This window comes from Nasonia vitripennis, assembly GCF_009193385.2.
Source record: "Nasonia vitripennis strain AsymCx chromosome 1 unlocalized genomic scaffold, Nvit_psr_1.1 chr1_random0005, whole genome shotgun sequence".
Lineage (NCBI taxonomy): Eukaryota > Metazoa > Arthropoda > Insecta > Hymenoptera > Pteromalidae > Nasonia > Nasonia vitripennis.
The window spans coordinates 1,985,408-2,009,509 of record NW_022279591.1 but is presented as its reverse complement, the minus strand read 5'-3'; the positions used below and the strand labels follow the sequence as shown (position 1 = coordinate 2,009,509).

Genomic DNA, 24,102 nt, shown 5'->3' with positions numbered 1-24,102 from the left:
ACGTACTATTCGTACTTTCCGGCATCGAACTAGAATACCCACAAAACTCACTCACTGCCTAAAAGATAACACAGGCAGCTGAGGTGAACACTCGATGAAAACAATCTAAAAAAAGAACATACTGATTCGCACATATTGTCAACAACTTTTATGAGTGAAAGACATTTATCTGTGGAATTATCATTGAATGTACGATAACATTCATTAAACTAATGAATGCATATAAAATTCCCTTTCAATAACAACGTGTTCTTTAATTGCAAATGAAGTTCGAGTATTAATATTCTTTTATGTATTTTTACCAATAACAAAAATTATCATAGTAATATAATAATAATAATAATAAGAAGAAGAATAAGCATAATTGCAATAGCAATAATAACAGTAATACTGATAATAGCAATGATAATGAAAAATAATAATAATAATTAGAATAATATTTATTATTAAATTTAGATTTTTTGATAAATTCATTAAATCGTATCAAATAGTATTATTATGGAATTCCAGACTGTAAATATTTTACTATAGATACAATAATCATTACTTCGAGAATTCATCTAAAAAACGTTTGGCTTACGAAATAATTGTAACAATGAAAAACTCCCAAGTTTGACAACATTAAATTTTATTACAAAACGCAAAAGAGTTTGATAAACTAATTTTATTAACCTATGTTTTTTCATTTGCAAAAAAGTGCGGACTTTTTGAATTTATAAAATTATATAATTATGCAATTTATGAAATACTTTATAATTTATGAAATTACTTTTGAAATTATGCTAATTTATAAAAGCAGAAAAATAAATAATCTTTGATTGAAACATAAAACGAGACGTTATTTGTTACATACAAAATGATAGAATAAAATATCGGTAATATGTCTATACTCGTGTCTACGGTAAAGCATAGGCCTTCGGCTTGTCTGGAGGTTAGGGGTTTGGAGTCGTTTGGTTAAAATGCACAACCATTTAGCCTATTTGTTCTTTAGGGGTTTAGGGTTTAAGGCTCTTTAGTTCACATGTACAGGCTACAAAGATCACACATTTGTAAACAAGTTTTTTTGAAAGTTAAAATTTTTTTTCTATATTTCCGTCCACCATATTGGATCCGCCATTTTGAATTTTCAAAATCTGATAACAGATTTGTAATCAGCTACCTCGAAAACCTCTATATACAAACCTTCTACAAAATATTATGTATTGAAGTATACTTATAGTTATTTTGTTCTAGGGGTGGTTTACCCCCCTAAGGGGAAGTATCTATGAAAAAACCGAAAAACTTAATTTGTTTATTATAGATGTTTACAATTTTTTTCCAAATTTTTTAGTCGTTTAAAACTTTTTTATTATATAAAATTTTTTTTCGATATTTCCGTCCGCCATATTGGATCCGCCATTTTGAATTTTCAAAATCTGATAGATTTGTAATCAGCGACCTCGAAAACCTCTATATACAAACTTTCTACGAAATATTATGTATTGAATTACATATTTACAGTTATTTTGTGTTAGGGGTGGTTTACCCCCTTAGGGGTAATATTTATGAAAACACCGAAAGACGTCAACTAAATTTTGTTATTAAGGATGTTTAAACATTTTTTCCAATTTTTTTTAGTCGGTTTAAACATTTTTATTATAAAATTATGCCAAAAAATATGTTTTCAACCCCTAAAAAATAGGGGATGCTACCCTTACTCTTCAAATCACCATGAAATACTTGCTCTTTTTGTAAGAAATAACCTCCAATTTGTTTCATTGAAAAATATTAATTTTAAGCCGAGATATTTAAAAAAAACGCTTTTTGGGGGTTAACTTTAGGGGAGGTTTTTACCCCTTAAAAGTGAAAATTAGCCGATAAAAAAAAATACGTGTCTCTTATTTTTTTATGTTCTACAACGTATATGAAAATCATCAAAATCGGTGAGTTCGGGTTGGGTACCTTTCCTAGTTAGTCCTGCGAACAATGGAATGAGAAAAGGAAGAACTCCACCAATTTTTGATGGAAGCGGCAGAACACGTGGAATGATAACTTTTTTCTTTCCACCTGCACTTTTAACAGCTTGACGTGCACCCTTCAAGGCTGATTGAATAACCTTGCGAGAATGTTTACTTGCTGTCATTGATTTTTTAGCTACAGTCACTAACTTATTAAATTTCAATCCCATTCCAGTTTTTCCATTTAATTTCATAGCATTGCTAACAGCAAAAGCAAAAGCTTTTTCACCAAGACTAGCATCCTTGGCTCTGACAAGTTGCATAGCTTCCTCAGCAAGCTTCTTGTTAGCAGCTTTACGATCTCCGTTTTTATCGGAGTAAACAATGTCATGTTTTTTACACGCCTGATCAAGCGGATTAATGCCAGGATCTCCTCTTTTCATTCACTTTTTCAATTTGGTTCCGGGACCGCAGTATTGATATCCAGGAAGATACATTTCAACAGGTAAGTTATTGATAACTTTATCAAGCAATCCATAGCCTTTCGGCTGTTTCTGAGATTTATGTATGCTCATCTCTCTTCGAGCGTTGATTCACAACTGACGTTGATGGTATAAAAAGGGCGTTTATATTTCAAGAGCTCAATGTTATATCTGACTCTGTTGAGTTAACATGGATTTTACCGAGCAGAACGTCAAACTCCCCGTGACAAATTTCGATTTTGGAAAAGAGAAAAGAAAAAAGCGTCATGGGGAATTTCTACCAGATAGTATACGAGCAGTATTCTGTGGGCCATCGAACTGTGGAAAAACAAATAGTTTATTGGCTTTAATAACACATCCCAATGGTCTTAGGTTTGAAAATTTGTATGTATACTCTAAATCCTTGAATCAGCCAAAGTATCAATTTCTCAAAAATGTCCTGGATCCGATTGAAGGAGTATCATATCTTCCGTTCAGTGAACATGAATCTGTAGTATCTCCGGATGAAGCCCTTCCAAATTCAATTATGATTTTTGATGATGTGGCATGTGAGAAGCAGGATAACGTCAGAGCATTCTTCTGTATGGGGAGACATAAAATTGTAGATAGTTTCTATCTATGTCAATCTTATGCTCATATAGGAAAACATTTGATTAGGGATAATGTCAATTTGTTAGTAATTTATCGACAAGATGATGTAAATCTTAAACATATCTATGAAGATCATGTGAACACCGATTTAACTTTTAATGAATTTCGAAATCTTTGTTCTGAATGTTGGAAGAATGATAGATATGGATTCATTGTCATTGACAAAGATAGATCGATGAATGAGGGTAGATACAGAAAAGGATTTGACTGTTTTGCAATAAAAAAGGAATTATGAGTCTCAAACTTGCAGTTCAGTTGTAGACATCACCACTTCAGCATGTCAGACTTCAAGAAAGAGAAGAATGTTCTTAGTGAGCTCTTGCGAGCTCGTGAGTCTTTGCATCAGTACTACTATGAGTCTCGATGTGTTTGGAAGAAAATTAAGTTATGAAAAGTAACTGGCTCAAATCTCGAATTCTTATAATTCAAATTACATTAATTATGAGCTGCACCTCTGAAACTGAAGAAAAAAAACTAGGCTAAAAAATTTAGTAAATTCAATTTTTCAAAGTAATTAAAGTGACAACATACCGTCCCGTAAGATGACAATGATCTCGTACTGCAAGTTCATCACCATGGATTGGTTTTCGACATATATGACATATCGTTGTCCTTCGAAAAGATAATTCTTCCAAATCTGTAAGTTTTAATGGTTTAGGATTTTTGTAGAGTAGATCAATCTGCTCCCCGATTGATTTCAGCTCTTGAACAAACCATTCTGCAGGTGTCTTTTCATCTCTATTTTCTTGTATGTATGATTTATAGCTAGATAATTCATCATCATAGCTACATTTTTATAGTAGCCTATGATGTACGCAGTTGCTTCATGCAGTTGAAAAGCATTTTCATTTCCAGTATGCTTTAACATAATTTCAAAATCTGCATAAATAACAAAAGTTACTTTTTCACTCTTACTATAATCTTCAAATTTAAGAATGTTATTCTTAGAGACAGGCAGATTTATCCGGCAACTATTCAAATTTTTACAGTTATTTTCGTGAGATTCCAATCTTTCTTCATTGTAAAATACTTGTAAACACCTTTCACAATGGTGAGATTTTATATGAGATTTAGATAATTGAGAACACAAAAGCCGGGACATATTTTTAATCCAAACATAGTGGTATTTAGGTAAGCTTCCATCATCATCACGATTATTTTCTTCATATTCGTTTATGTAAAAATCTTGAATCAAGAGCAAATTTACATGTTGATCCTTCTTCTCAGATGTAACATGACAAGGTGATACTTCGAATTTTGCACCATATTGCTTCAGCATCTATACATTTACTGAAATATCATTAAGTTTTTCAAATTTTACAATACTTTTTAGCTTTACTGGAAATTCTATATCACTAAAGTTTAATTTGTCTTCATGCACACGATATTGAGCAACTCGATGGGCGTTATTGGCACTAGGATATATTGCTGAAAGTATAGCATACTTGAAACATTGATTGTCATAATTTCGAACATTGACACATGCTTTTTTGCGTTCTTATATACTTTGGAAGAGGAATGTAAGAAGACCCTTTAATTGGAGAATATTTTTTTATGTTTATACACAAAATTATGATACTTTTAAGAGTCCAGCCTGAGTCCTTTTCTTGAAATTCTTCTAACTGTGCAAGAATAGGCTCCTTGATATTGTCTTTAAACCATTCCTCTAAATTCGTTGACAATATATCGTCGCACTTTCACTAGTAAAATATTTAATGTCCGTTGTTTCCTCTCCACTTTTCTGCATAGAAAATTCGGCGATGAAGTTAGAATTAACTTTCACTGCATTATACTCATCTAAGCAGCTCTTTATCTTATCATTAAACAGCTTTTGTGCATCGTTTAAAAAACTTAGAATATCAACATGTTTTATATTCACTACCACACCACTTCTAATTCTATTCTGAAAAGCTGACTGCACATCTCGCCACTCTACTCTAGCTTCAGTTTCTTCCTCCGCTTGTAAACTACCTCCACACCGAAGGTGTTGTTCGAATTCAACTTGTATGCACGACAAAAATGTTAAACAAGTTTGACACTTTTGTTTTTCTCCTCGCGTTAAATTCGCTTTATCAATTTTATCGTTCAATTCCTTTATCGTAGAATTACACACGTCCAGCCAATGATAAATATCTTCATCGCTCATATCATTTTTACTTTGTATGGTGTCACGAAGTAAGCCAACAAGACGTTCAAAAAAATCCATCGAATTCATCTTTACTTTTTACTGAAATATGACTAGAATATTACTCGTGAACTTGCACAAAACTATCACTTTACATCAAGGAAACGCAACTGACGAACTGTGATTGTTCAAGGTAGATGCTCCCGCTCTTAAATAGGGAGATAAGGTATTCTCGCAAAGGACCAATAGTAGAGTCGAAGAGCTAGTAGATAAGATTAAGAGAAAGATTTTCTCGGGAAAGACCAATGGTGTGGACGAAGAGCTCATAGATAAGATAAGAACGAAGATTTTCTTGAGAGGGGATGCATTTTCTTTCTTTGATCCAATCCAAAATCGACTTTTAAAATCCTAGATAAGCCAGAGGCGGAGTTTTGTATTATAAAAACAGAGAGTAAGAGTCTAGCTCAGATCATTTCTTACTGAATAGCAAGATGACTAGCGTGATTGTTAGAAGTTCAAGTGAATATCATGTATTGTTTAGAAATAAAATATTGCAATGTCAAGAAGAAGAAAAAGTTTATCTCTGTGACATTCAAGGTTTTCAAAGAATTGCCGACGATACTTTTATTTTCAAGGAAATCAGTTTTCTCAATTTGAGTAAAACTGCTTTACCGACGGCATATCTCTTTAAACCTCCATTACCATGGGATGAACTAACAGAGGAAGAAAAATGTATGACTCACTGGATTGAAAAGAGCCATCACGGCATAGAATGGGATTCTGGAGATATTCCATATCACCGTCTTCATAAAATTTTAGAAATATGTACGCAAGGAGCCACAAAATTATTCCTCAAAGGAAAGCAGAAAGCAGAATGGATAAAAAATTTATTGCCCGATTTGTAAGTTGCAAATATAATAAATTTATTTAAACTTTCACATTAAAAAACATCCCTCACACATTCTTCTATTTATTTTTTCAGATCAATCACAAACGTCGAAAAGTTTGGCTGTCCATCGTTTGAAAAAATAATATGTGATAAGCAGTTCGTCTGCTTTAATCACGATCTCTGCATTAGAAGAGTGCCTATGTGTGCTGTTCGAAACGTTATTGCAATACGAACCTGACTACTCGATTATTTAGATGATCGATTTAGTTTAGATACGGTGGATAATCAAAATTCAAAATGTATTTCCTTATACTGGAAATCAGCTTAACTAAATAAAAAATGATTTTTAATAAATGAATGTTTTATTCCCTTATCAACCTTATATATATATATATATATATATATATATATATATATATATATATATATATATATTCGGCAACGTACTTTGTTGCCACCTACTCGCACGCTACTGTTAAGACGTGACAATGTATCAGATGGCATAGGTAAATCCGTGCCCGCGTGAGTCGGCCGAGCCATGCCTTCTGCATGTCCGACGTTTCTAATTATAATAAACAGGACCCTTCTGGCCCTGGTTGTAACGCGCGATCAACGACAGTAAGCATGCGTTATAATATACATTTCTAAAAGGAATAATGTTTAAATAAGCAGAAAACACAAAATATTAGTGGAAAATTATGTTTATTTATTTTTATTTTTTACAATTATCTTATCAAAAATTTATTACAAAAATATACCTAAATTGAAATATAATTGCAGAAGTAGAATGGCATATTACGTTATTATTGTATACTATATATTTTATCAGCAAGTAGAAAAAAAAATTTGCTGAGACTTGGACTCGAACCCGAGTGCATAAGAATACCAAGCAACAACGTAGACCGCGCCGCCACGATCGTCGTTGGCATATGAAAACTGAAAGTAGCATATGTTTATCGGGAAGCTGAGGTGGCTTATTAGTTTAATTTAGCTTTGTTTAAGCTTAAGCTTAACTTGTTTGTGTCGGTTTAACCATAATCCCTCTAAAAAATTAAAGTTTTCAATCATGAGTTCTCAAAAGTTTTAGATTCTAATTTTTTTACACTTATGTTGTTGTTTAAACATTCTTTTTAGTCCAATAATATGCCCGAATAGTTATTTGGTATTGGTTGAAACTACCGCGAGGTGTGGATGCGCAAATTCGACAGTCGCCGTTTTTCTCCGCCGCGTCAAGCGCGGTGGACCTAAGAATATATAGCGCCTCTCCCTTCTCCTCCACTGCCGCTGGATGCGTATACTTCCCCTACGCTCCTTTTCTAGATGTGTATAGTTCGATCGCAGGCCGCAAGTGGCGTCATGATCGAATTCGCCACGCATTTTTAACACGGCATCGGCATTCTCTCCTCTAATCTCTGGTAGAAGTAACCTTCGTTTCTGCGTTGGCCCTTCTACATTCGGCATTAACTTTGATAAAATAGAGCCAACTTCTGCTGCTTTATTGCTTACAACTTAAAAATGTTGTTTAAACATTAGTCTTGCATCGATGGCGAGGCCCATGTACTTGATGGTCGGTTGCGATACAATCTCATATTCGCCCGCCATCAGTGTTATTGCCTCTATCTTCTTTCTACTAAAAATGAAGATAGCTTTGATTTTGTGGCTGGTCAGTTCTAGGCCTGCCTCTTTTCTAGCTATCCATGTATTGTATGGATAGACTCCTTAGCTATGTCTTTCACTTCTTCTTTGTGCTTTGTCACCACCACTGCAATATCGTCAGCAAAGCGTACTACTGTTGCTCCTTTGGGTAATTTCAGTTTTAGTACCCCATCGTACATGATGTTCCAAGTTGGTGAACCAAGTGCTGCCCTTGGGAGACCCCTTCTGTAACAAAGGTCTTGGTACCGTCCTCAGTGTCATATAGTAGGATTCTGGCCTTTAAGTAGAGAGACATAATCCTTCTTATATAAAAGGACACATCCTGCTCTAGAGTACCTCGTATTTTTTTCCATTTAGCCGAATTTGATGCATTTTTAACGTCTTATGTTACTATGGCCCAGTACTTCTTTTTTTCCTCTTTTCTCGTCAATAGCTGTCCACGCAGTATCAATCACTAGGCTAACTGCGTCCAGGATTGAACGATTATTTCTAAAACCATCCATATTGGTGTTCTACCAATCCACTTATATTCCTTCTATAAAATGGTACATCCTGACGCAGATTATGCGTTCCAGAATCTTTTCCGAGGTATTCAGCATACAGAGTGGTCTGTATGATGTGGATTTCTAGGGTGGCTTTTTCCTTTCGGCAGGAGCACGAGTTACTGTTTCTTCCAGTTTGTGAGGAATATTCCCTCTTCTAGACATAAATTGTACAAGTCTATAAAGACCTCTGGGTGAGCGTAAATGGCATGCTTTAATGGAACATTGGGAATGCCATCCAGACCTGGGGCCTCGCAGCTTCCTACCTTTCTGCAAGTGGCTAAGAGTTCCTTAATCGTGATAAGCAGAATAGCCTCTTCGTTCACGCTTCTTTCAATGACACTTGGTTCTTCTAGTTGCCTGAGGAATAGTGTGGTCACTGCCCGGTTTAATAGTTCCAGGCATCTCGGAGGGGGCACAAAGCTTCCTTTAAACTTTTTCATTTATTTTATACGGTCGATCCTAAGGGTCTTGTTTGACCTCGTCCTGTGATTCCTTAAGGCATCGTCGCTTGGTTTTGCGGATTTTCCTCTTTAGGCTCCTTTAGCGTCTTTCAATTTTGCGGTCATTTACCATGTCATGGCCTCTTTCAGTTTTATAGTACTTCTTTCTCGCCCGTTGTTCTTATCTTCTGGTCCAGTGTACTGGCTCAGATGATATTCTTGATCACCTATTCAGCCTTGTTGTTTACCGATCCTAGCAGTTGCATTTCTTCCGATACCAGCAGAAACGTCTTATCATAATACTTCTAATTTTCTCACCTCCATTATTATGGCGTATTGATCGCTATTTGTGTAGTGTTCACTTACGGTCAACGTGTCTTTTGAGCCGATCAGACAGCTACAAACAAAGGTCAGGTCTACAATAGACCTGTGTCTCCGTGTGTGTATGCGCGCGCGCGTGGCTGAGTATGTATGTGTGTGTATAGGGTTTACGGTTTAGAACTGATGGTTTAATGGGTGTATGCGGTAGAATTTATTGGTCAGATTATTGATTAGTGAATTCGATTTTTTAAATCAGGCTTCGTGAATCTTTTAGAAATTTCATTAAATGCACACTCATAAAAATTATTACCGATCTGTGTGCCTGATATTATGCTGATTTTAAACTTAGATAAAAGTGGTGCTATTGCTGGTGCGTTAATAATCCTATACGTAATCACAGAATCTTGTATTTTTTTTACAGAACATGGATTGCATTATTTCCGGCTTTTACAAGAATTATCTTCCATTTTCAAACACTCTTATTTAGCAAAAGAAATGGTAGTCGAATATGTGCACGACACAGAACTCGCTACTTTTCAAGGCATGCGAAAAACTACTAAAAACCTTTTTCTGTGTCGTTCTGTTTTAATGATGCTTGAAGAAAATGGTCCGTCATTTTACACAGTTAATATGCGTATCTAGTTGTGGCTTATTATATATTTGCTATATAACAAATATATAATAAGCCACAACTAGAACTCTGATGCTACACGCCGAACCGAATGGAAAAATGCCTCTGTGACACTATGCGCGCGCATGCTTCGGAGAGAGCGGGCTGCCAACGAGTCAGCGTGCAGCACAAGAACTGGTGCCAAAACAGCACCGGGTCTGTGCTGCATCGGCTTTGCTTAGACCGTTTTCATTCGGCACGATTATGTGCCCTAATGGCACGCGTATGCGCTGTATCGGCATAATTCAGCTTTCCTGATTCTGTGTAATTTATGGAATTAATAAATTGATACAAATATAACTGTAATAACATATTGATTTTAAGTGGCACAAGAATTTTAACTGAGCTATCCAGCAAAATTTGTTGGTTATGTGGAAAAAAGAACCTAGGTAGCACTGCGTCCCAATGTTACGTAAGTTAACATATATATGGGTTATTCCACGTCAAGCCGTAGGGAAATTCTCGCGTTTCTGTATAATGTATTCATAGTGTATTCTATTGAGTTTTAAGTAAGTCATCATGCTCTCTGACTCTATGCTGTTCGCTCGCTTTATTTATGCTACTGTCGTCGGCTGCTCCCTTACGTACGCTGTAAGTGGGACTCTGTCTAATATTAGTTTTGTTATTTGTTCAGGAATAAAGTTAATAAAATCAAGAAGAACTTGTGCACAAAACCCTATAGCCCATAAATAACATACAGCAATACAACTTATTTTGTTCAAAATCATGTAACTTCTACTGAAAGTTTCATCTTATCACCAAACTTGGCATGCTCGAAGCTCTTGTCATAAAAAACACTTTTACCATTGGAAACCCAAAATTGTCTTCACCGAAGCTGAGCACTGGGCCCGTATAGCTTATATTCTAATATAGCAATATGAAACAAGCTATATAGTCCAAAATAAACTTTTTTTTCCATATTATACAAGAAATATGCAAAAAAAAAAGGTATTTATGTGTTTTGACCTAAAATGCCATTCTGGTTTTCAGAAAAAGCTAAAATTAATAAAAGATATAACTCGACATGAGGGTATGAATACACCGCCAACGAAACTTCTGACGCAATAATGTTAAATAAATAATTAGGGGAGCGTAAATAAACAATTTAAGAAATTTAACTGAGTAAAACCGAACTCAAGAAATTTTTTCTAATAAGAACAGATTCGGATAGCCAGGGGATGCACTAAGACCACACCTATACTAGAGATTGTAAATATTAATAAACAACGGAGCATTAGATAACTTTTTAATTCTACGGGAACTACCAGCCATAGGAGAAAATCCTTTGAGGTACGTACATAGCACCCTCAGAACACAAAAAATACCAATAAACCAACTTTATTTTTTAAATAATCTTACATGTCAAATGAGATATCTCAGAAAGTTACGTTTAGAACAAGAAAATTATTGCATAACTATGCAGAACGGGTTAAATAATTGTGAAAAATTTAAATTTAGTCACACCATTGTTTAAACAAATTTAAATGCTCAATGGGATTGCTCCGAAACTTACATTCCGCGAGGAAAAATATTCCATACCCATATAGGCCATGATTAACAATTAATAAAAACGTAAAAATAATGACACTATTACTTAAACAAACATACATGTTTAATGGAATATCTCCAGAAGTTATAGTCAGAAAAAAAAGATATACGTGTAGGTTGTGCACCTACCACAGTTAATGAAAAGAAAAAATGATTGACCAAAAGTTTAAACAATCTTAGATGACTAATGCATTAATCGGAACGTTACAACAATGTCATGAGGATTTTGTAAACACGTATCGGGCATCTCTAATGCTTAAGCCAAATGCACGCAAACCCAGCGTGAAAGCAAGCCTAACATTTGGACAGAGCAGAACTACGTTGACCAGAAAAGAGCCAGTCAGCAAAAGAGGGAAAGACACATAAGCAGACTGCGTCAAATATCAAACGAACACCCTAACACACGAAGCAGCGCACGAGCACTCAGACTAAACCAAGCTGCCGAACGAAGAATATCGCTAGCCAAAATACAAGAGAACAAACCAGAATACACACAGAATGGATCGTTTGCAGATGGAACTAGCCGAGACCAGGCAATTGCTGAAGAAATGGTTTACTGCTGAACACTACGAGTACGCATGCCCTTGCGGAACCGTAGTAACGATGGTAAACTCGACCTCCCGATATTAAATAGTCGTCGCAGGAGCAGTCCTATATGACTTGACGAAAAACACCTCCTGCGTAATGTCCAAGGACCCCGAAATAAATAAAAATAATTTTGGAAAAAGATGGACGAGAGGTATATGGAAGAAAGAGGAGAAAAAAGAAATAAAGATTAGAGGTGTAAATAAATAAACAGAACAAACCCTAACCCAAACAAAAAACACAATATCACAGGCTGAGGACGAATGCCTTAAAAGGCCAACGGTCCAAGTCAAGTACTGTAATTATTGACAGACGGTATATGACAGCACATAAGAAAGCTGCTCGGGAAATCAGGGGACAAAGCCAAACGAAACAGCAAAACGCTTGGCTTGAGCAGAAATGCCTTGGAAGGCGGCATTGCGAAGGTATTGGTACCTACATACTGTCAGTCGATAACGAAGCGCCTTAGACACTCGAAGTATCGCATGCGCACTTACGCGCATATTGGCTACAGAGGATTACGACTGTGTAGCCGCCCATCTTCGTAAACTTGGTCCAGATCGTCCTCATCTGATCGCTGCTCTTCCGCAGACACACACACCGACCAAAGTCATCGTTAAAGCCTGCATCTATACCGCTGAATCAATTGTGCAACGATATCGCGAAATCCAACACTGCTATACCGAGACTGAAAGCAGCGACAAGAGCAAATTTTCTCGGTCTTGAAAAGCAATTATTATTCAGAATCAAAAATGGGTTATCCGGAATTTAAAGATAAAAAGTCTCGAAAAAACTATCCAAATCATTAAATATAGAAAGAAAAAAAGGCATTTCCACTCCACGAACGCGAGAAGTGTGGTAAATAAATAAACAGAAATATCGTTTAATACATATATAAAAACCAAAACACAAATAAGGGGTTATGTGAGAGCATTATTAATCTTGCCCGCTGCCTCTCCTCGGCTCGCCGTACGCTGAGGCAGACTGCTGACCGATCAGAAGAAACCGGCAGCAGTCATGACCTCTATCTCGGCCGGAGTAAAGAAGACAAGCAGCGGCTTCCAAATCCAAGCCTGGAATCAGACGAAATACAAAGATTAGAATCATAAATAAAACCAATATAGTTAAAATCACTATAATGCTACGAAATCTTACCCTATGACCCACTAGAGAAATCCTCCCCGGAGGTGAGCCTCAAAGCGCATGACAAAACGGGCTGATCTCATTCAAGCCTGGTTGATCCCAGGTCTCATCATAGCACTTTACCCAGACTTCAGGATCATTCTCCTCTCGGGCGTAGAACTCGACTAGACCGACGCTGCGCTGGGACACCTGAAATTGAGAATAACTTGATTAAAATCAGGACACAAAATACATACAAAAAGATATATTTGTATACTACAAAACTCACCGTAATGCCAATATGGGTCCAAGTGAGCGTCATGGAGGTGATGTAATCCACCGACTTCATGCACACAACGCAGCGGCCGTCGGCTATTTGCTCCTGGCCGGGGATACCGCGGCAATCTAGGGAGAGGGGCTTGTCCTCCTCCTCATCCACAGGGTCGTTCTCGAAAATTCCGTGAGGGTAGGGACCCGCTTAATCCTCCAGGAGGACAACATTTAGTCCATAATTTATGAAACGGGAATCATACTAATCTACGGGTTTAATTAATAAGCCAAAATTAACCTTTATTATAGGGAAGGCACACATCAATTTAATACAAATATCGTGGCCATCAGGCCGTTATAACGCAACTATAAGACATCGATCTTACAGGTGCGCGGCATCTACGGAAACCAATAGAGGAATCATCATAAAGGCCATCAACCATAATCCAGGATTATTGGTTGAGAAATTAAACCCATTGACAACCTCCAGCACATCATGGAAAATGATACAACACATGAAGCTTAAGACATTTTTCTCTAGATGGAACAAGTTATTAGAAAGCTTAGGCATATTAAAAACATTCTATACGCAAATAAACACAGCATGCCCGTATGAGCAACAGCTGGCCAAGATACGTCAGCAAATCAAGGAGACAGCGAGGAACGCTGACAAAGTAAAAATGTTACAAGGTCACGAAACGACACAGAAACCAAGAATCAAACAAGCCTGGTTTTCAGCGATAGGAAAAATTAGCCTTACGATATTTGGAACCCTAGATAAGGAAGCCGGAGAAGAAATCTAGCAACTAATCAGCATAACAGCCAACGATACGAGACAACTAGCAAAATTACTAGCGAATCAGGCCTAACTTACACATACAGAATTCGGCATTTTACATGAAAAAGCCGATGAACTAGACAATGCCATGGACGAGCTGATAGCTAATCAAGCAAACCTACGAAAACAGGAGAAAATCGTGAAAGCCCTAAACTTACTGGAAGACAACGTAATACAATATAAACTAGATTCGGAGATCCTGACAGACGCTGTGCTCTTTGGGATCCAAGAAGTCGTACACCCACGGTTCGTCACACCAGAACAAATAGAAAAATCAGAAGCCCTCGCTAAAGAATCAGTAGCTGACTCACGGTTTCCACCCAGGGAAGCAGACATGTTCATTATGGAACTAATTAAAATACCCGACGTCTCAATACTGTTTCAAGACATGCACTTAGTAGAATTCTATATAGGGGTGCCACTGTTGGATTACGACGAGTACGACCTATACAAGGCGTCTACCTTGCCGATCAAGCAAAAATCACTAAACGCGTCAGATACATTCGCTTACATTTAGCTATAAACGGAATATTTCGCTCTGAACCAAGGATCAAACGCATATATCCTATCTCTCTAGATGCACTGAACAAATGCAAAAAACTTAGTAATTAATACACATGTATAAACACGGAGCCAGTTCACGAAATTAATGACGGTGCGAGCTGCGAAATTCAGATCAGTACCGGCAAAACTCCCATAAACCTATCAGAATGTAAAATTAAAGTCATGAAATCAAGAGACAAACGACTGATGGACAACACGATAGAAATATTAACGGAGTAGGCACGCTGCGCCTGCGGCATAGCTGCACCGTACGCATGAACACAGTGCGACTCGTAGCGTAGCGCGAAGTACGCGTTAACTATTCGACGGTATTATTTAACGAAATGGAATTAGACATAGCCATATCAATAAACAATACAGGCAACACGTCGTTAGCCTTTGTTAAAGATACGCTAAAGAAAGAAGGGACGGCAAATTCCCTAAACCTTAGAAAGGACATTTTAACGAGCTCGTTAAAAACGAGACATGAATTCCGCGATATTATTAACAAGAAAAATTGACTAGGAAAATAAAAGGATATTTACGTCAGATGTTCAGCTCTACAGTCAACGGTGACTTATTCCGGGACAAGCATACTTGCAATTATTATTGTCATAATAATTATATAAAAAGTTCTCACAAAAAGGAGGGCCTTGCTACTAAACCGCGATAGATTGATTTGGGACACAACACATATGCGCAGCTTAGTCCATATATATATATATATATATGTGTGTGTGTGTGTGTGTGTGTGTTCTATATGTTGTACCTGACTCCCAAAAAAAATTTCAGCGCGATTCCTCCATTTGGCTTCAAATTCTAGCTGGTCAAAGTTGAGGTTTTAAGCAATTTTTGCATTTTTTGCCTATTTTCAATGATTTGTAGCTCATAAGGGATGCATTTTTAACTAAAACTACCCTGATACTTTTGTTGTAAAATTTTCTAAATTTTTTAATAAAAATACTTTGAAAGCCTTATATATATGTGAAGGCTACCTTATTTGCATTTTAAACCTAATAATATAAAAATCTGAATGTTTGATCCGGACTCCGACAACCTCAATACAGTAAAAAAATACCTTTTTATGGTAAAAAAGTAGTTGTAAAGTTTTAGAATGGGCCTGACCTTCTACTAGAAGTTATGTTGAAAACAAACATGATATAATAGCTAATAAGTGGTTTTACATGCAAATTTGACACTTACCTAGTAAATTTCATGTCTACCGATACAAACACATGTTTTTATATATATATATATATATATATATATATATATATATATATATATATGTGTGTGTTTTTTTCTCTCTCTCTTATAGAAAGAGGTATTAGGGTAAATCTTAGAAAGATCATAGCATAACTTTGTTTATGGGGTCGTCGAAACAGCCCTATCCACAACGTCAGCCGTGTGTCGGATTCCCACCGACTTAACCCATTTGCTCTACGGCCAGGTGAAAAAACACCCAGCTTTAAAAAGGAACGCCCTTTTTGCCTAAATCGACCCCTGGTAAAGGTGCCTAGCTCCATCTTCTATGCCCCTGAACCCTGCGGTACCACCGTTAAGCAATGCTTTGCGGGGTGGGGGGCGGGGGCGCAGGTTGTCGCCCGCTTCTGGTTGATGTGGTCGTCATCACTATAATCGTCCTCTTCGTCTTCTTCTGTCTTTTTTTGTCTTTCCTGACTTTCTTGAGAATGTCTGCTGCATAGTTGCTGACTGCACACCATCTATCCTCTGAAGTCTGCGGTCAGCATAGCCATCATAATAGACTCAGGAGTGACTCTGATCTGAAGATAACTCTCAAGTTCCTCTCGCTCCTGATGATATCGTGAGCACTCGCAAAAAACATGCTTAACATCCTCTGTTGCATCCGAACATATTGGGCAGTTTGGATAGTCGTCTAGTTTGAACCGATGCAATAAACATCCGTGCCCGGTCAAAAACTGCGTGAGGTAGTAGTTAACTTTCCCATGTCTTCTTCAAATCCAGTCTTTTATCCTTGGTATAAGGCGATGAGTCAATCGTCCTTTGCCACTAGCGTCCTATCTTGTTTGCCATTCAGCCATTGTCTTCTTTCTTGCAGTATCCCAGATCTCCTTCTGGCTTTTGTCACTCGATCGTCTCCTAGCTTCGAATACGTCCTTTCATACTAACGCTAAGAGGTCATTGGGTGGCATACCTGCTATAATGAAGGCAGCATCGTCCGATAACGTACGGTAAGCAGACGCCACTCTTAGTGCACTTTGCCTATACACGGTAGTCAACTTTCGTGCATACGATTACGGCACCGTCCTCAGTATCATATAATAGAATTTTGTCCTTGAAGTAGTCGGACATCATCGTTCTTATATATAAGGGCACATCTCGCTTCCGGAGTGCCTCGTGTATTTCACTCCATCTGGCCGCATTAAATGCATTTTTGACATCCAATGTAACTATGGCGCAATACTTCTTTTTTCCTCCCTTCCATGTTTTCCTCTCTATCGCTGTTTGTACAGGGTTAAACGCTTCTTTCTCAAGCTATATTGGTGTTCCGCTAATCCACCTTTTCCTTCTATTAAATGATCCATTTTGACGCAGATAATGCGTTCTAGAATCTTACCCGGGGTATCCAGCATGCAGAGTGATCTGTATGATAAGACCTCGGGGGGTTTCTTTCCTTTTGGCAGAAGCATTAGTCGCTGTTTTTTTCAGTTTGTGGGAAATGTTCCCTCTTCTAGATATGGATTGTACAAGTCTACGAAAACCTCTGGATGAACATGAATGGAATGCTTCAACGCAATATTTGAAATGCCATCCAGCCCTGGGGCCTTGTTGTTTCCTACCCTTCTACAGGCTAACAATTCCTCAATTGCGAACGGTGGGATAGCCTCTTCATTTAAACCTCTTTCGATGACACTTGGCTCTTCCAGTTCAATAGCTCTGGGCATTTTGGAGGGGGCATGTAGCTTCCATTAATCTTCTTTATGACGATTTTGTATGGTCGACCCCAAGAGTCTTGTTTGACCTTATCCTATAATTCCTTAAGGCACCGTCGTTTGTTTTCGCTGATTTTCTTCTTAAGACTCCTTTTAGCGTTCTTCATTTCTTGTCCACGGGCATCTTCTATTTACTGGCCCATACTAGTTTTATAGTATTTCTTCCTCGCCCGTTGTTCTCGTGTTCTGGTCCAGTCGTACTTGCTATGTGCATTCGCAACCTCCTTATTCACCAGTATACTGATGGTCGCCTACTGTATGCCACTCTTTGTGGCATTGCAGTGTCACATGCTCGGGTGATGTTTACCGACACCTGCTCCGCCTTGCTGTTCGCCATTCCAGACAATTGCATTTCTTCTAGTCCTTCGTTTTCGAGCTAACTCAATTTGTCGTTGTACTCGCGCTGGGTCCCCTTTTTGGTATTCGTACCTTCATTATTATGGCCTGATGATCATTATGTGTGTAGTGTTCACTTACTGTCCATGAATCAACTAAGCCAATAAGGCTGCTACTAACAAACGTCAGGTCGACAATACGCCCTGTGTCTTCTCTTCTAAATGTGTGGGTGTATCATTGGTTAACTCGTCCTTTATGGTTAGTCATTATGCTGCCCCACTCCACAGCCCACGCATTAAAGTCGTCTGCAATCAGGATTGGTTTCCTCCCTACTGCGTTTTGTATGAGTCAAAATAGCAGTTGTTCGAACTACTTGATTGGAGCGCTTTTATTTTCCTCAAAATATCAGCGTACGAATTTTCTTTAGCAGCTTTTATAACAAGTGCATCAGACCTGGTGAGTCTCTCTCGTGGTTTTCTAGTGCCATTTTTGTTTTTGGCACCAGTGCTTTCGCGTATCTCCTCTTTCCTCTTATTTTCTCTCTTTTTCTCGTTTCTGGTAATAAACTTCTGTCAGGGTGGGTCTGCCTTTTCTTCCGGAGACACCTGTGATTGGATTTTTGATGCGACTTCCACAGAGGCTACTCCTTTATTTTTCCTCGTTCTTTTAGCGTAGTTTCCTTGTCGCTCTTCTACCTAGTTTGGTGACATTGCCTTACGCTTATTTAGCGTTCTTGTCGTCACCGCGTTTGATGTTTCTATCGTCTGTGATGCCTTGTCCTCCTTCTGAATATGCTGCTGGTTTAATGACATTTCCGCTTTTTTTAGCATCAATCCAAGGTCTCTCCCTGCTCTTTTCCAGCGCCACTAGTCCTCTTTTAAACCGCTTAACCTGGATCATAATCGCCGATAGATCGCTTATAACAGACTTATAGATGTTGGATGCGTTTGACATAACATTATATCCATAGAGTCCAGCCTGTCTTGGATCTTCTCCCATATGCTTTCTTGTTCTTGCTTAGCATCCTGGATTGTATTCCAGATCTCGAGAGCTCCTTTTCCTGCTTTCTCTCTTTGTTCGGTTAAATTTTCCATGCTCGATAATAGTCTTCATTCCAGTATGTGTCCGAGCACTGTCGATCCCCCCGTCTATGAAGGCAGCTGACCCCAACACATGACTATAAGCGGTGCCAGACTGGAAACATCATAACAGAGTATAGCACGCGATACTGCTTTAGCCTACCTCCACTCTCTTGAACCTTCGACCTCGAACAAAGTGCTTGGCTCTCTGGAGAGATTCTGGCGGACATCAAGCAATATCACGCACTTGCCTTAGCCGATTGACTGGTATTGGCTATGTGACCGGCCCCCGGTCTTGCCGTCAGCGGGAGCCAAAGGTGGTTTAGGTCACTTTGGCTCGCAACCTCAGATTGCCTCTCCACCCAGGATCTCCTTTTGGCAGCTTACAGGTTGTGACGCACGGCAAACGCGGCGGCCTGATTTGGTCCACGGAGCATATTTTATTTCTGCTCTATCCTACGAGGTATATACCCCCAGCGAGCTCTCCCCCACGCGCCACATACGGGTGTCAGGCTTACCCGCATGAGTGTGTGTGTGTGTGTGTATGAACGCTTATTAATTTTAATACATAACATAACCCTTTCGTTTTCACTAAAATCATAATACCGATGAATTTAAGAAACAATGCTTCAGAATAAAAATAAATTCATGATGACTAAATTAATGCACTAGAATGCCCGCTCATTAGGTTAAATCTTGATCATTCGAGCCGCCATGCATATTGAAAAACTGCCGTTTTAAAGACTACTTCAACATATGAATTTTTAAATAATCACATTAAGGCCTATATATATATATATATATACGTTCAAAGTATTCGAAGAAAGCGTTAATTCAAGGGCTAGTGAGTTGAAAATGGTTGAAAGTTGTCTCGGCTTGAAAATAGCAAAAAATCATGAAAACTTGGATTTTTTACGAAAATCAGTCATTTTTCCCAGTTCTGAAATCATTATAACTTTTGATCCCAGCCTTCAATTTCAATAATCCAGGGCTTAAATTGAACCTTATTATTTCTACTTTTGTTTTAAAAATTTAGATCAACGTTATCATTGTTTGATCAGCTATATATATATATATATATATATATATATATATATATATATATATATATATATATGCCCTTCAATTACAGTTGTTTTTTGATCTTTTTGATTGCCATATATATAGCTGATGAAACCAGTAAAATGTTTAGTCTAATTCTTAAATACGAAATTAGAAGAAAAAAGTTTCAATCCAAGGGCTAGATGGTTGAAATGGACAGGTTGGATCAAAAGTTATGAGGATTTTAAGGGGAGGTGGGAATTATAGTTTCGCAAATCCGCCACGGGGTATTTAGTATTTCAAATGCCAAAAAAAAAAAACTAAAAACCATATTGACATTTTCTTTCGGTAGAATAATTCTCTTATCTTAAACCAATGGCGCTCTGCTCATTATATTGATGAATTTTCAAATTAAAAAAAGTTAATAAGTAAAATTGGTGTTTGAGGTTGCGCTGTAATTGCATAAACACGCGTAAACACCAGGTCGTATTTCACAACTTTTACAAAAACCAAAAGTCCGATTGGTATTTTTTTTCGGTAGAATGATTCACTAAATTCAGCACTATGGCGCTCTGTTCTTGATTTTTCATTGCAAGCTTTAGTCAAAAAGTTATATGGAACAGAAAAATAGTATTTTCAGCTCCCACATCTCCTTAAGATTAAAACAAATCGCCGATTTTCGTAAAAAATCCAAGTTTATATGATTATATATATATATATATATATATATATATATATATATACATACATGTGTGTATATTATATATATATATGCACACACACATACACACACACACGCCCATATATATATATATATATATATATATATATATATATATATATATATATATGTTAAGGCTACCTTATTTGCATTTTAAACCTTAAAATTTGAAAATCTTAATGTTTGATCCGGACTCCGACCACCTCAATACAATAAAAAAGTACCTTTTCGAACAAACATGATATAATGGCTGATAAGTGGTTTTATACGCAAATTTGACACATATAACTCAGTAAATTGTAAGTCTATCGATACAAACAAAGTTACACGGTTAAATTCGAGTAGTAAAAGAGCAGTAAGCAACAAGTATTTCACAACTTCAAGAGCTGGGCTTAGCCCGTAGCAACATATCATGATATAATATCAGCATATAACATAATCAGTTCAAACTTCAATATTTTTGTCTCCAATTGTTTTTTTAAGTATAAAATAATAATTTTTTGTACTGCCAGACAGTATTTAAAGTTTACAAATTTATGATGACTCGAAAGTTTAAATATCAATACTAGATTATTGCGTATCCATAATTTACCAATTGATATTCTTATTTTTTTGCAACAAACGTATGTCCCCTGCCATATAGAGCATTATGTAGATACTTTTCTAGTTTTAGCAGCCATCTTTATGACTTTTTTTATAATGATTGGATAAAACAATCCAATTTATAAGCATAGGTATAAAAGTTGAATATTCGTTTTCATCACTTTTTAATTAAAATTATATCATGATATATTGCTACGAGCCAAGCCCATTGAAAATCTGACAAATTTTGATTTTTCCAAGTTTGCATGATTTTTAATTGAAAAACTATTAGGTTTACAGAAAATATTATAGATACCTTTTTTTATCTTGCTTTGGTGAAGAATTAGCCAGTATTTTTTTATTTTTGTAGGTCTCTAAATAAAAAGTTGAAATTTGGACCAAATCACCGATAGAAGCAAAATTTTTAGGAACTCCTCTAAACATGAGTTTATTTAATCTATATACTTGCAAATTCATTAAAAAGTTATATTTCAAATATATTGGATACAATCTCAACTTTGTGGAGATTATACTATGCGTATAAATTAATACTTGAGAATTTATGACCTTTCATAACAAGGAAGACACAAGATTTCAACTAAACCATATATTCCAATTTCCTTCGAGTAAAAACATCTATCTATAACTCACATGAATAAGATATTTGTTATTAAAGTGCATTCAATTAACTTAAAGTTTTTGATTAGGTCACAAACTCACTGATGAGTTTTGTATCCTAGCAGTACGAGCGCCCGCAACTATTCCATGAGCCTGCCCCGATAATTGCGGATAGCTCTATGGAAATATTGCTTCAACTTGTCACAGGAAATGTTCCGTGGCGCTACTGCATCATATGCGGCAGCACCTGGAACTACTCCAGACCGCTCGCACAGGATATACTCCATGGGGGACTCACCAGCAACGAGTCCATGATTTTTCTCTCAGTGTACATATATGAGTGTTTGTCATATACGCGAGCGCGCGCGCGAAAATACAGATATCTAAGGCGAAAGTGTTGTTTCCCTAGGGACGAAAGTAAGTAATTTCGCCTCAGATATATGCATATATGTATGTATGGCTGTGTTTATATGTATATATACACATAAAAGGACTAAAAAGGCCTTTTGCCTCAGACTTGAAAAAACTCTACTTTCGCCCTATTTTTGTAGGCGAAAAGCGCGTTTTCGATGCACGTATTATAAAAACCCATTTTTTTAGGTTTTGATTTTCAGCTCAAAAGCTAGTCGCTAAAACGACTTAAAATTTTTACAGCAAATAGATATTATTGTTATACATTTTTTCAAAACGTTTAACAATTTAGTTTTAGAGATATTAATTTTTTTTAAAAATCACCTTTTTATCATAACAATTGAACGGAATAACCAATCTTGAAAATCTTGCGGGAAAAAGTGGATAATTTAATGCCCTTTTGAAAACACTTTTGCCGAATTGATTGTATAAATCATATCATCAAAAAATAGCAACTATATTTTTTCAAAAATCTAAAAATGGCTATAAAATGACCATAAAATGGTCAGAATCATGAACAAAAATTTCTTAATTTAGAATTAGAAAATATATATGCATGTTAAATTTTATGATGATTGGTCCCGTACTTCCAGAATTATGACAGTATACACAGCCAGCCATACGGACATTTTCTAAAAAGGTATGATTTGAAGTTTAAACACTTCCATATACATTTCTATGAAGTTTTAGCAAAACTGAAAATGTTACTATTACAAAGCTCCCTCTAGAAGGTATCAAAAAATGTAGATAAATGTACCTGACTGTAAAAAAGTGTGGATGTATGTTGCGATTCGACAATATAATTTGGTATTTCATCAGAAATGTTTTTTATACATTTTTATACTTTTTGTACACTTTTCTACACTATTGTACGTTGTGGAACAGAAATAATTATAAATAAATTAGAAATGTTGCAACATTTATGTACACTTTCGTACACTTTGTACACTTTTATTAAAAATCAAATTTTGTTAAGTCGTGTATCCGTATACTTCCGTACAACTGTGTCACTTGTATACCTTTTTATACATTTTCGTATACTTTTATATTGGATTGAGGAAAAAATAATTTGGATACTTTCTAACAGATAGCGTAAAGTTTTGTATATATATATATATATATATATATATATATATGTACACACACACACAAAACTACGCTTTATAGCCCTATACGCCCATATATATATATATATATATATATATATATATATATATATATATATATATATATATATATATGGGACGTTCCACGTCAAACGTAACAAAGCTCTGCCCAAAATTCCTTTTGATCTAAAAATTTTTAAAAATATGGAAAATTTAAAGTCTAATTTAAATTTATAGGGTTTTTGTTTATGTATAAGCGTTTTGAAAAAATGTTTATCATAGTAAAAAGTTGTGTTTTTTAAATATCTACAACTTTTAGGTTGATGGTTTTTTTGTAAAATGTATAGTCTCAAAGTTTTATGATAAATACTGGTTTATTGCTATAAAACAATCAATTTTTGCCTGTTAACTTGAATTAAAAACATTTTCACGTTCAAGTGTTGCTAAGAAAGAGTTGCATTTTCTCAAGATCTACAACTTTTTTATTTAACTTTTTTTTGTAGAATGCATAGAATTCGAGTTAGAGCTAAAAACCCGTTTTTAGCGATTTTAGGATGTGACTGCGTTCTGCGTATACATGCAGGATCAAGCCCAAAATAAATTTGGCACCT

At 36.3% G+C, this 24,102-nt stretch overlaps 2 protein-coding genes across 10 annotated transcripts in view; both read left to right on the top strand.

Moving 5' to 3' along the window:
• Nucleotides 1-24,102, top strand: part of LOC100118566 (coiled-coil domain-containing protein AGAP005037) — a 1,551,999-nt gene that overhangs the window by 1,342,122 nt on the left and 185,775 nt on the right. For 2 of the 9 annotated variants that reach the window (XR_004226356.2, XR_004226360.2), the window contains one exon: nt 10,707-11,006. The exons of 6 other annotated variants lie outside the window; for them this stretch is intronic. Coding sequence is in view for 1 of the 3 variants with exons in the window: in XM_031921007.2 (XP_031776867.1) it covers nt 22,979-23,113 (135 nt within the window). In the remaining 2 variants the exon portion in view is untranslated. Of the gene's footprint in view, nt 1-10,706; nt 11,007-22,978; nt 23,490-24,102 lie in introns of those variants that run through there. One more of the 9 variants, XM_031921007.2, reaches the window with a different exon arrangement.
• Nucleotides 4,469-6,387, top strand: LOC116415818. The gene is made up of 2 exons (XM_031921180.2): nt 4,469-6,096; nt 6,178-6,387. The coding sequence occupies exons 1-2, from the start codon at nt 5,687-5,689 to the stop codon at nt 6,320-6,322; spliced, it is 555 nt and encodes a 184-aa protein (XP_031777040.1). The 5' UTR covers nt 4,469-5,686; the 3' UTR covers nt 6,323-6,387.

Bases quoted from the DNA above. Each gene is read 5' to 3' on its own strand.
- LOC116415818 (XM_031921180.2), top strand. From the start codon at position 5,687: ATGACTAGCGTGATTGTTAGAAGTTCAAGTGAATATCATGTATTGTTT. The intron at 6,097-6,177 runs GTAAGTTGCAAA...TTATTTTTTCAG, and splicing joins AAAAATTTATTGCCCGATTT to ATCAATCACAAACGTCGAAA.